Source organism: Dendrobium catenatum, unplaced genomic scaffold (assembly GCF_001605985.2).
Source record: "Dendrobium catenatum unplaced genomic scaffold, ASM160598v2 fragScaff_scaffold_1145, whole genome shotgun sequence".
NCBI classification, from domain to species: Eukaryota; Viridiplantae; Streptophyta; class Magnoliopsida; order Asparagales; family Orchidaceae; genus Dendrobium; species Dendrobium catenatum.
In genome coordinates, this window is record NW_021319607.1 from 262,899 (window position 1) to 276,841 (window position 13,943).

The following is a 13,943-nucleotide window of genomic DNA, read 5'->3' on the forward strand; positions in this document are numbered from 1 at the left end:
GGGGCGGGGGGAGGATGGGGGTGAGTTGAAAGAGTAAATACCTGATAGAAAGAAGATTTGCAGGATGGAAGTTGAAGAGTATGATGATTAGAAGATTTGATGAGGGAGGGAAAGATTGGTGGCTTTGTGAAGGTGTCAGCAGTCGTTTCCCTGTGATGGTGATAGATGAACGATTTTGGTTTTAAATTTCCAAGATGGTTAAGGCTTCATTTGGAATATCTTTCGTACTGCTTTTTAAAACTACTTTCTAGCACAAAATTTTGAAATAAAAAAAATTTTATTGATGAGGACATCAGATCGTGGAAGGTTTATCAGAGGCGTGGCCGCCGATCTACGGCCACGATCGAGTCATTGTACTTCTAATTTATGATTGTATTGTTTTAGTCATGTGTCATGTATTTGCTTTATTTTATGTTATTTTATTTCCCGTTGTACCCATTTAGTAAAGGGATGTCGTTTGTAATCCCCAAGGGCATTTTCATCTTTTATTTCTTGAATCTCATGTACTAGGCTATTTATAGCCCCTTGTTTTATTTTTCAAGTAATGAATGAATGATTAAAAAAAAAAATTTGCTTCCTTGCATGAGTTCTTGTGAGAACTTGAGAGTTTGAGTGGAGAGAAATCCCTAGGAGAGGGAGATCGGATCACCCACCAACTTTGGAGAAGGACGGGTTCGTGGTTTTCTTCTTTATCTTTCTCCCTTTCTCCTTCCACCACTACTACCGGACATCAATACATCCAACCATCTCCAACTCCAAGCCATCGTCTCCTCCTAACGAGCTCCACAGATTTTCCCCCACAAGCCGCCGGCCACCTTACCCGAAATCCCTTCCAACCCCCGGCCCTAGCTCCCTAGCCGCCGACCTCACCCTTCCCCCTTCCTTCTTGGGTTTCCTAATTTGAGGTGAATGAAATTTGAACTTAATTTGAAATTCAAATTATCTAAATTTGAAATTCAAAATTTTTTTCCTAATTTAGTTCACCTATTTTAGGAAAGTACTTAATTTAAATTAATTTGAATTTCAAATTCAAATTGGATTTATTTCATTACTTTCCTAATTCCTAAAGTCAAATTGAGAAGCCTTAATTGATGTAGAACGAGAAAGAGGATTGAAATCTGATGGGTCTTGTAGAGTAAATACAGAAGTCTAAACAGCAGCCTTGGGGTTTTAAAAGTCTTGGACAGCAGCTCTTCTTGTTGGAAATCCTTGGACAGCAATCCAATGATGTTCAGAAAAGTCTGGACAGCAAGGGGGTTGAGTTTTGGGGCTGACCAGCCGGTGGGGAGGTGCAGAAATCAGTGGACAGCAGTCTACCAATTTTTAGAAATTCTGGACAGCCATCCCGTTAGGAAGATCTCAGGATGGGAAGGGGGTTTGGAAGAGTGGCAACCCAAGGTGAGGCCTTGGGAAATTTCAGCCTGCAGCAGGTTGAAGTCCAAGCTCTTCCCAAAGAGAAGCAATGGAACCTTTAGGAAATTCCAGTGGTGTAGCCGGCGGGATGTAGAGGGAAAAAAATAGGGAATTAGAGGAGAAGTCAGTATACGGGCCAGGGAGGGATTTTTTATTTCCAAACTTCAATTCAGGAAACCTGTAAGGAGGTTGACGGGATTATGGGGGAGAAATTAGGGAATTAATTCCTGATTTCTCTCAACAGATTTTGGAAAGTGAGATAAGGCTTGGGTTTAAAGAATTCCGGTTGGCAAGAGAGGAATTAATGGAGGTGGGGCCTTGAGATTTTCGGCCAAGGAGAATCTCAGCTTTTGAAAATATTTCCAAAGAATTACTTTGGCTGTTTGGAAAGATTTCCTAATGTAATTCCAGAGATTTGGAAATTAATTAGAGGCTTTGGACGTGAGGAACAAAACTGTTATAGGAATTGCAATTGTTTCCAAAAGGATGGACTTAGAGTTAGGAAACAATTAATTGAAATAGATGGGCTATTAGAGGGAATTGATTTGAATTTAAAATTTCAAATCAAGGGAGTTAAGGCATTGAGTGGGGGAATTAATGAGGGGGAGCCAAGGAGGGGCCGGCGGCTTCTTGAGAGAGGGGAAGGGGTTATTTCAAAACCTGAAATTAATTTCAGGTTTTGAATGAAATTGGGGGGGGGAGAACTTAATTTGAAATTTGATTTCAAATTAAGAGGTCATTAATGCTTTAATTGGGGAATTAATGGGAGGAAAGCCCCATAGTGGCCGGCGGCATGTAGAGAGAGAGGGAGGGGATTTGGGCAAGGTTTGGGGAGAGTGTAATGTGTTTCCTAATCCGCTCAAGCTAATTAATGACGAAAAATTTCAAATCCGTTTCAATTCAAATTTGAAAATTGAAACCTCATTGAAACTTCCCTAATTTGGCACCGGGCAAATTTGGAAACTTTCAACTCATCAAATTTTCAAATTTCAAACTTGAAAATACGTGAGCTGGCGACAAATGAGCCGGCAATTAACGGAGAGGTGGGATGGTGGATGAAGGGGAGGCCGGCGGCTAGAGGGAGGGCCAACGGGATGATGGAGAGGGTTGGGTTTTGTGATTGGGATGAGGGTGAAAATGACGGCGAGGAACAATAAGGAGTAACAAAAAAACAAAAACGAAAGATAGAATCAAACGATAGAAGATAAAAACCGCGAGCCTTAGACTCTTCCGAAGACTGACAGGTGATGCTTTGCCCTTCTCCAAGGGAGTTCAAGTCACGAGCCCGGATCCATCCTGCGGCTGGTGAAAACTCCGATTCCTTCTCATAGGAATCTCACTAACTTTCTCTCAAAAGAACACAAGTGTGGAGCACAAAATTTTAATATCAATAATCCATCCTCATTACAATAGCTTAAGGCCCTATATATAGGCCACAACATATGAAAACTCAAAATACAAAATTGCCCCTTGGGCCACAACACTCACATAAATCAACCTAGGGGTAAAACAGGAAATACATCAAATAAAAACTAAAATTCAGAAAAATAACTCAAAATTGAAGATTTAAATTATGGTCGTCGATTTACGACGCCTCCTGTGATAGATGCGTACCGATGTCCGCATCATTAATTCACCCCATTTAATGCTCCCTTATCATGCATGCCGCCGGCCCCCTATAGGGAATTTGGGGAATTAATTTCCTAAATTCTCTCTAGCCCTCATTGGAAATATTTCCAAAATTCCCCCTCCACCTCCTTAACCAAAATTCCCTAATCCCCCTTTATTTAATTTGTTTCCAAAGTGAGATCCTTAATTTTGGAAACAAATTTAAATCCTTCCCCCCCTCATCATTGCATCTGCCCCCTCCTCCCCCTCTCTCTCCATACCCGTCCCTCTCTCTCTCTCAAGCTTCTCTCCCTCAGTAATTCTCCACTTGAATTTTAGACATTAGCTCTTCCTATCTCCTAAATGATAAAAATATGAAATTTCTTTCAGATTTTGAAGGGAAATTTGGTTTTGTCTCCTCACTTCAAGTTGAAGAGAACTTCTTTTCTTTTCTTCAACAATCTTCAAGAGTACTAGCCATCGTTGGAAGACTTAATTAACATCTATGAATGGTCGATCCGGAAATTGAATACGGCCTAACCTACTACGAGGACGTCTTCGTAAACATTCTCCAATCAACTTTCTTTGACGTTAATACGAGGGTCGATCACACCGTTGAAGATTACATAGAGCGTATTATGGACACTTTGGTGGAAACAATCGAAGAGCAGTTTGAAGGCGTTTAGTGGAGGATCTCCACCGATCCTTGAAAAAAGGTTCTACTTTTCCCTTTCAACATATTTCTCGAGTCTAACTTTATCTTGTGTTTGATTGTAGTCACGAAGGACGCTTCGTCCTGTTTCTGCTAAGCTTAGTAAATGTAGGGTTTTGAGTGCACTTCTTTTTTTACTAATTCTCATTTTTAGATTAGGGATTCTTATTGAAACTACTATTTTGGCGTAACGTTGTTTACTAATTTATTTTGAAAGTTTCAAATCTCTGGTTATGTGATTTAGCCTAAGCGGGCGTGACCCCTTTCTTATTTTAATTCGTTGTTTTAAATGCTAATAGTTTCTTCACTGTTGTTCTAATCAAAAGTTGCGCAAATTCTAAACAAAATCATTGCATCCTCACGTAGTTCTACATCATTTATACTAAAAAGCTGTTTTAGAAAGCAAGCAGGCCGTCCCAAACGAAGTCTAATTGTGAAATGAAAGCTGTTGTCTTATTAGTCTCCTGTTTCAGTTTCCTATTTTTATGTTTATTTTTTATTTTTTTTTCGTGTTTCAGTTTCCTTAAAAACTGCTGAAAGTTTATTAAGGTTTGGACTTATAATAGATAAAATGTATCTGAAAACACACATAACCGTATATGTAGTCGGTTTGCACATTTTTCTTCTTATTTCAGCCTGAATACTTTTGTTCATTGTTCATTGTTACTGTTCTAGGATATTTCGATTCATGTCAATAAAGCATTAATTTTTTCTGTGGTGTTTGCTTTATCAGCTTCTTTATTTTCTTACGCAGGCATTAATTGACCGATTAAAACTTATGGGCCCTGTTATCCTGAATGCAATACTGAGGCAGCTTGATGGCTCCTCACTTGCTGAAACAGGTTGCCTTCTCCTGCTAATCCTATTTATTTTCCCCTCATTGGTGTCCCAAACATTGTTGAGCGCTTACATCATACAAATCTAAATATTTGTAGATTTTTATGCTGAATTACTGAGTTGATATTAATGTCAATTTCGTACAGATGCTATTGCCAAAGATGCTAAATCTTTTGCTTTCCAAGCAATAGGTCTGCTTGCTGTTCGCATGCCCCAACTTTTCAGGTATGTCTTCGTATTTTATTTAAAACTATCATTTTCATCCGTAGGCCTAGATAACAAAGGTTGATGGTTGATGTTAGTTTGATAAAGCATTTGAAAAATTTATGCCAAAATTTATAAAATGAATTCATATTTTAAATTTGCCTTGAGCTGGGTGGCTCCTCAAAAGCTATGCACCACCACCAACCTTAATTGTTATGTGAATTATTGAGTGTTTGCTATGGTGTGGTGATAAGTTGTGCAACACAATTTAAACTGATTGTAGTAAAAAATATGCAAGATTGGCTGAGACATTAATTTAGTCCAATTGTGATAAAAGTATTCATGGGTTGATTAGGTTTACAACTATGATTACTTTGGCTACATGAAATTTGTGGACTTTGAATAAAAATACTAGATAATTAGTTGGAAGAATCAATATTAGTTTTTCGTTAGAAATAAAATGAAAAGAGAAAAATAATCACTTTCTAGAGTTCGCAAATTCAAGTTTCGTAACTTCCTGGCTTACTCATGGTTTGGCCAATTTCAATCTGAAGTTCAAGAGAAGGTTAGAAATGGACAAAAATTAGAAATTAGCTGCAACAAGCAGCGTCTAGAGTGATTTACTAAAGTATGCCAAAGTTACCACCAAGAACAAGAAGATAAAGTAGACCATGAGATTTAGTTGTTCCCGTGAACATAGCTAGCGATCCTTGCATAAATTTGGATCATTCTGCTAGTGATGACAGTCAAGGTTTAAAATTGCGCAAATAAGCCTCGAGACGTTTTTCAAATTGCGTAAATGAGAATTTAAGGATTTTAGCTGGTAAATAATAGTAAGATTCTATCATACAATAAAAACATCTAAATGACAAGTGAAATTAGTGGAAAGTAAGAAAATAGATGCAATAAAATCATATCCTAAAGTACAGAATCATAAAATATAAGTCTATCAAAACTCCCAAAGTACAATAAGAAAGAACATATTAAATCAAATCATGTCCCATCACTAAATGGGTCTTCAAGAGAATCTTCTTCTCCAATTGTATCTATGAATGTCATATCTTCCTTGTTCAATAAGAATGATTATTGTCATGTTAATTGCCCACTATATATATATATATATATATATATATATATATAATTTAATAGCACATAAGAAGCATACTAATACTAACAACTATTACTAAAGATGATGAATACAACAATATGCCGGGCTACCGGTACTGAGCATGTACCTAGCGGTATCGAGCATGTACCTAGCGGTACTGAGCATGTACATAGCGGTATCGAGAACTATGACCCTAGCTTTCCTTTAAGTTGAAAAATCAAACCCTAAACTTAAAAGAAAAAAAACCCTAAGAACACTTGAAAAAGTGATGTAGAGGGGTGATCGGAAACAAAGGACTCACCGGCGGGAGAGGCGGCGGAAACGTGCGGGATAGCCGGATCGGGCGTCTGCGTGCTTCCTGCGCGGCTTCGGTTGACGTCTTCGGTCTGGTAAGTGGGTCTTCGGTCGGGTAAGTGGGTAGAAGGAAGAATTTAAGATGTTTTTTAAGTAAGTGGGCCCCCATGTTAGAGGCTTACTCCTCATAAGAAATTGCGCAATAACGCTAGTGAGGTGCGCCTCACTCCACCTGAGGCGTACGCCTCATGATGCCTAAGAATTGCCTAGGCTTTGAGGCTATTTTGGAGCAAATTCCGCAAAGGCGCAGCACGCCTCAGATTGCGCAATTTTAAACTATGATGCCAGTATATGGAGTGCTGGTTTTCTATAATAAAGGCCAGGATTGTGCCTTTTCGATGTGCTAATTGCCAAGCTAAGTTTTAAATGGAGATGGATTTGTAGTTATGGTATTTGCAAGCGAGAATTGCAGCTGGGGACGAACAAAAGAGATAAATGCACCAGTTATCTTCATCATCTTTGCCATGCCAATGTTTTTTACATCATGGAGGTTGGAGGAGGTAAATTTGTTGCATACTGGGTGGGTTTATAGTAGGAATGCGGTAGAGATTTGATCAGTGTGTGTGTGATTAGTGTTTATGTTCATCAAGATTGATAAGAAGGTAGTTTGTAAACCAATTGTGGGAGTTGTTTAATCTTTTACATTATATATTTTAGGCAGTGATAGAAGCAAATGATATTTATTGAGGTTAAAGCTAAATGGACACTAGATTCTAATAAATAGGCAATAAGGAGATTCACGGTATATAATAGGAGATAGAAGTGTGATGAAAAAAGCTATATTTGATTTTATAGTGGGACAAAGGCTTGATGTTGTTGTTGTTGTTGTTGGATTGTAAGAAATAAGAAACACATTTAGTTACTTTCAAAAGTGTAGCATCAAACCATTAAAATACTCATCTTAACATAGAATGACAGAAAAATCCTTCTAAAGATATTTTAAGGGGATTGTAGGTGAATGATTGAGCACGCAATGTAATGTTTTATTTATAGGGGTAAATTTTAAGGATAGAGTGAAAATAACAAAAAAAAAAAAAATTGCCTTATCGAATTTAAATTGTTAGAAGTTGATCATATTTCAAGTTAAGTTGTTACTAGAGGCAAATTGGACTTCTAAGGTGAGCCAAATTTTACATGGGCACTATAGCTAATTTTTATAAACAGGACTATAAAAATTTTAGAATACATAAGCATGTAGAGCTAGTGATAAAGTAAGATGGTACAAAAAGGTTATTAAAGAAACGACTGTGCTCTTAAGAGGTTGAAAAAGATAAATGCTTAGTATTTATACTGATTATAAGGATGATAGTAATATGCAAAAGTAAAAACTTGAGAAGTTATTTTGTGTGTATTGAAGAAAGAATGTGTTCAAAGTATGTCAAAGTTATGAAAAATATGTATGATAGAGTATTTATTAGTATTAGAAATAATGGTGGAGTGACTAAAGAGTTATAATCATAATTGAATTGCATTAAAGATTAATTTTTTAGTTCATATTTTATTGTATTATGTATAGGCGTGCTAACAAAGTATATTCATAGTGAGATTTTTGATTATATATTTTGTAGATGACATAGTTCCAGTTGGTGAGATATCTACTAAATTAGTAGAAAATTTGAATGTTGACAAAACCTTACAAAAAATAATGGCTTATGATTAGTTGCCAATGCTAATGGAGGATAAAGTGTTATGTTGTGTGTTAGGGTTAATTATATTGAATTTGTTATATAGAAGAATGATGATATACCTTGCAGAGTTAGGTTTGGTTGTTTAAAATCGAGTCAAAAATACTATGAGATAAGAGAATATCATAGAGACTTAATGACAAACATTTTAAAATTGCAAATAGGTTGTATATGCTTTGTGGATCAAATTGTGGAAGATAAGTTATTTACTAATAATCAACTTTAACAAGATGGAAATGAGAATGTTAAGATGGATGCATGATAAAGTTGGCTATATAGAGTTTGAAATGTTTGTATTAGAGAGACAATAAGAGTAGCATCTATTAGAGATAAAATAGTAGAACAAAATAGTAGAACATAAACTTATGTGATTTGAACTTGTACAACATAGTATAGAAGATACACGATGTGACATTTAGATGAAAGTAAAGTTGAACTAAAAACACAAAAAATTAGGTAAGTATTGTAGTTGTGTGAAAAAAATACACATTAGGTTTTGGTACCACATGCATCACTTATTGTTGAATTATAAAAAAAAAAGAGATAATAAAAAAAAGAAATAAAGAAATAGAACAAGTGCTTTGCTTCAGATACGACACATCCAATCGATTAATACAAAAATATTGGGAATCAAAACGAAAAAAAAACTTATGCTCTGCTCCGTCCCGCTCATTTCTTTCGTCTCCTCACAAAACCCTCACTTCCACCTCCAACCTGCCGCACCAGCGTGCGCCCTTCTGCTCTGGCCCACAATCTGCCTCGCCCCTTGCTCGCTCGTTCGAACACTTTCACACTAGCACACTTCAATCCGGTCCGCCCCCCCTGCTTGCTTATATGAACATCCACACGTGAGCGTGCTTCGATTTGACTGTGTGAACGCTTCCTAGCCCACGATCCGAAATTCACCCGCTTGTACGTGTGACACCTGCCACACGATTCAACCCGCGCTCCTGTAGCGTGCATGCCGTCCCCGCTCAAAACCATGCCTGCACCACTTGCGACCCTCCTGAATGTCTATCTTTGTGCGCACGATTCTCGCTAGTCACTGCACAGTCCAATCCTTCCTAACACTCGACTCCGCCTCTGCTTCTATAATTCTCCAAACTATAAGTGCATAGAAGAAAGCCTTCTTCCTGTCTTCACTTACTAATACAAATTGTGAGACAGGAGTGTTTATATGTATAAAGAAAAATATATATAATAATAAAAAAAAGCAAAGCAAACATGTATTTTTATTTGAAAAACTGCGCTGTTATATCTTAGATCCGGTTAGGAATGCTTGAATTGAAGACCTCACACCTTTGTATCTTAAATCCAATCGGAAAGAAATTAAATTGAAGACCCCGTGCCGTCATATGTTAGATCTGGCCAGGAAGAAGCAAGTGTCGTCCCAACCTCCATTTGTGGGGAGGGAACAATGGAGGTTGCCGAATTTTCAAAAAAATAAACTGATTGGAGAGCAATTGGAGAGTACTTTAAATTTATTATTACAGTTCGTGAAGAACCAACCATCACACTATAAAAATTGGATAGGTTTGATCTATGGTTATTGGGAACCAAAAAAAGGACCGACTAAATTCATCGAGTTGTTCCAAAGAATCAAAATTGTTCTTAATGGAATCACTTGCCGGCTCTCTGTGAAATACTCATTTGGCCAAGGACTTCCAAAAACATCATAAGCTAAACCTGTACTTTTTAAAATCCTAATCAATTAATTTAATTAAATGATTGATATATATATACATATACAATTAATTTCTACATGATAAGAATAATAATAATAATAATAATTTTCTTTTAATTACATAATTGAGGCAAAATAAAATAAACCAAATATAAATTAATTTTTTAAAATTAATTTATTAATGGGTTAATTAGTTAATGAATTAAAAAGTTTTTTAATTGATTAATTAAATAAATAAAAAATGAAATAAATAAATAAATAAGTGTTTACACTAAACGTTTATACAAAACTCCAACTGAGTACAAACTCGAAACCCGACACTCAAACTCAAAATTCCAAATTAACTCAAATTAACTCCTTAGCAGAACTATAAGCTCCATCCCAAATCAAACTAATGGACAACTCCTAAGTAGAGCCGCATGCCCCATCCTAAATCAAACTAACGGGCAACTCCTCATCGGATCCATAAGCCCCATCCTAAATCAAATTTTCAGGCAACTCCTAAGCGGAACATCCTAAATCAAACTAACGAGCAACTCCTAAGCGGAGCCATATGCCCCAAACTAAACAAAATTTCTGGGCAACTCGTAAGCGGAGCCTTAAGCCCTATCCTAATTAATAGGCAACTCCTAAGCGGAGCCATAAGCCCCATCCTAAATCAAATCTACGGGCAACTCCTAAGCAGAGGCGTAAGCTCCATCCTCAATCAAACTAGCGGGTAGCTCCTAAGTGGAACTGTAAACCCCCAAACTAGACTAAATTATCGGGCAACTTCTAAGCGGAACCATAAGCCCCAAACTAAACTAAATTACTGGGCTACTCTTGAGCAGTGCCGTAAGCCCCATCATAAATCAAACTAGCGGGTAACTCCTAAGTGGAGCTATAAGCCTCATCTTAAATAAAATCTCACATTAAACCATTCCAATCTACTCGGGATCCCTAAAAGGACACAACCTATGGTTGCTATTCAGATTCCCTAGATGTTGCAACTAATTGTTTGTTAGCATTGATAGATTGAGATTTATAGTATTCCCGAGATGTCACAACCATATCATTTTGATTGGGTCTTACGTCCATTCCCTACAAACAAGACTAAAAATTAAGTTTTCTAAGCCATGCTAAAGTGATTCATTCTTAATTAAAAGTTATCTCCTACGAAGTAGGAGGGATAATTAACTATGAGGGCTTGCGCTCATAGGAAGTAACGAGCTAGATCTAAATAAACCCCGATACAATCCTATGGGAAAATATGGTTAATTAAAAATCAATTTGCCTTAAGAAGAATAAAATCATAAGTCTAGAAAGCGGGGTTCGTGCCTAGCATCAATTTTCTTGAGCGAACACTTATATAGGCTCTTGGCTGGGAGTAGGGGTGTCAATTTGGGTCAACCCGTCGGGTTCGGGTCGAACCCGACCCGACCCGGATATAAACAACCCGACCCGACCCGTTTTATCAAACGGGTCGAATCTGCGAACCCGAACCCGACCCGTTTATAAAACGGGTCAGATCCAACCCGGATTTTCCGAGTCGGGTCCGAGTCGGGTTAAAAGTTGATACCCCTAGCTGGGAGCTTATGTTTCCAACCAAGAGGTCATGGTTTAAGGTCTTGCATTTGTGTGTATGGTTGAGTTTTCATCTATCACCCAATTGGAACAATTGGAGAATGGTAATTTATAATGCTGACCAGAAATAATTAGAATGAGGCTAATATTGATGTCTTGTTTAATTTATATTAGTGTATGTTTATGTTTTCAATTTATGTTTTGCTTGGCAAATGTGATTGAAGGTCACTTTTATTCTATTTATGTTTTGCTTGGCTACACCATCAACTAATCTTACTTGTACATGGTCATATAATATATTTATTTATCGGGCAGAGACAAAATTGACATGGCTGTTCGGTTGTTCACATTGTTGAAATTGGAAGACCAATCTCTTCGCCTTACCATACAGGAGTCAGTCACTTCACTTGGAATTGCATACAAGGTAATTAATCAGCAATTTTTTTTGCTGAATTTTGTATTTCAGAATTTAGCAAGTTGTCTTTTTGTCATTTGTTGATATTATATCATACAGTCTCAACTCCAAAGAGTGTTGCTTTGCAGACCTTTGAGTTTGTTCTATCTAGCTGAACTGTGTTATTTTTTTACCTAAACTTTTTGTTGATTATTTTTGGTGTTTTCTGTATTGATTTATTTCAATCTGATGGTTATTATGCCGCATATTGGTTTTCTCTCTTATGTTGCTTGACACCTTGATATTAGAAATGAATTTTTCATATTTGTGGCATAAATTAATTAGCTATCTACTGAATGGCTTGCATGGTGGTATGAAGTGCACAATCAGACTACTGGAAAAGTTTTGGCCAGCTTGAGCCGTGGCACTTAATGGTGCATTGCTAAAAGTGCATCTTAGGTCCAATTTGGTGGAGTTGCATGGGGCTTGCCGCTGTCTCACTTTCACTTTTCTGGACTTGATACTTGTGTTTAGAGTTGAAAAAGTGAGCATTAGCTCGCTGCAACACACTATATTCTCGTGGAATCTAGACCTTTTGTGCCATAATGCTGTCCAAAGCCTTAGTCATCCCTTGTGTTATTCTTCGGTATTTCTCCTCCGGTATTGTCATTGTATAGGGGAAAAAAAAAAAACATATTTCACTTAGCATTAAAATCTCATTAATTTAGCCCTTCAATGTCTATTTTTTCCTTTGTTTTGTTGAGGTAGCAGCCCATTTTAAATAATCCTATTCAAATCAAGTTTGTGGTCTCTGCTTGTTTAACTTTTTCAAATTTCTTGAGATCAATCGCTCTTGGTGGTGGTTCTGAAGATTGACGTTTCATTTTATATCATGGCAAAGGACCTGGATGTTATGTTTTGTTGATGCTCGCTCTAAAGTCTCATGTCTATTATTGTTGAACACTTGAACTGTTACGTCTTTCTATAAATTAAATTTTACTCTTAGAGCTTTTCAATTGCTTAATCCTTCTTTAGTGTTTCTTTTTTTCTATTTTATGTTACAGAATTGTGAAAAATTCCACAAAACTTGTTTGATATATCATTTATTTTCTTAAAAGAAAACTGAATTCTTTTAGATAATTCAAGATGAAGAGCCTGCCGATTATTTCATTAATAAGTAGAACACAATCTCCTAAAATTTTGTGTCGTGCAAGGATAAATTGATGATAAGAATAACTTATAGGATTGTTTAATTACATAATTGATCAATTAGATTTTAAATAGCCTAAATCTATCTATTCCAACTTCAACCTTTATTCATTATCATCTTTATCCCACTATTCCGTTCCGAAACTCCGAGGCAGTAGTTGTAGGTGGAAGAACAGAGTCTTGGGTAGTTAAGGGTAGGAAATAAATGATAAGAAAAAGTAAATATATAATGGGATCACGGTGAAGCAAGTGAATAAGGAAAAAAAATGGAAGCTTTCAGCTAGGGAAATAGAGAAGGAATAAAGAAGTAAAAAAGAAGAAGAGAAGAGAAGAATGGGAAGGATAGGATGAAGAGGAAAAAGAAGAGGAAGAAAAGGGGAAGAGGAGAAATAAAGATTTTGGGTAATAATTCTATTTCTGTTTTATAGGATTCAAGGTTTGAATGTGGAAAAATTAATTTGACGTAAAAATATTATTTGATGTTAATGGATTTAGTTTCAATAAAGTAGTTAGGAATTTATCTTAAATTGAAAAAAATTATGATTATTATGTTTAAAAAGAAAGATGTCGATGTGGAAAAGGAAAATTCATGACTCTCTATCTTAGAAATTTTATACTATAAAGTTCAGCTTTGAGATTGAGAGGTCATTGATAATTATTATGTTGGATTGCCCAAATTTCATCAGTGGTTTTTAGGGCCTACGGTTCAGGTGACAACCAATGATATAAATATGCGACAAGCTTATCGACACAAAAATGAAATTGGTGCAAGTAATTGATAAATATAGTGCACTTCATGATTTCATACTTGACATATGCATTTCATGATCTTAAAAGTACTTATGCTATGGGTTTAAAGATGCCTTTTATTTGTTTAAATGCCAAAACCAATTTTCTTTATAATTTATCACTACATTAAGTTAATTATGTCTATAAAAAAATGATCATGTTAGTTTAAAAGATGAGCATGCATATTATTACTTCTTTCTTGTATGCTTGAACCTTATATAAGTATTGTTTAGCTTGTTGTGCATTTAGGTCATCGTGTATTACAATTACTATTTTTGTGTACTATTGGGTATAGTTCGGAGATGTAATGTACAAAAAATGTACAATATGTGAATTGAAAACATCATATATATATATATATATATATATATATATATATATCA

At 36.1% G+C, this 13,943-nt stretch overlaps 1 protein-coding gene across 1 annotated transcript in view; it reads left to right on the forward strand.

The window, feature by feature from the left end:
* The window catches only part of LOC110099972 (proteasome adapter and scaffold protein ECM29), a gene marked incomplete in the record, with an annotated part of 142,753 nt that overhangs the window by 24,168 nt on the left and 104,642 nt on the right, over positions 1-13,943 (forward strand). Inside the window, 3 exon segments of the mRNA XM_020827318.2 lie at positions 4,488-4,575; positions 4,717-4,795; positions 11,484-11,592. Coding sequence (XP_020682977.1) covers positions 4,488-4,575; positions 4,717-4,795; positions 11,484-11,592 — 276 coding nt within the window.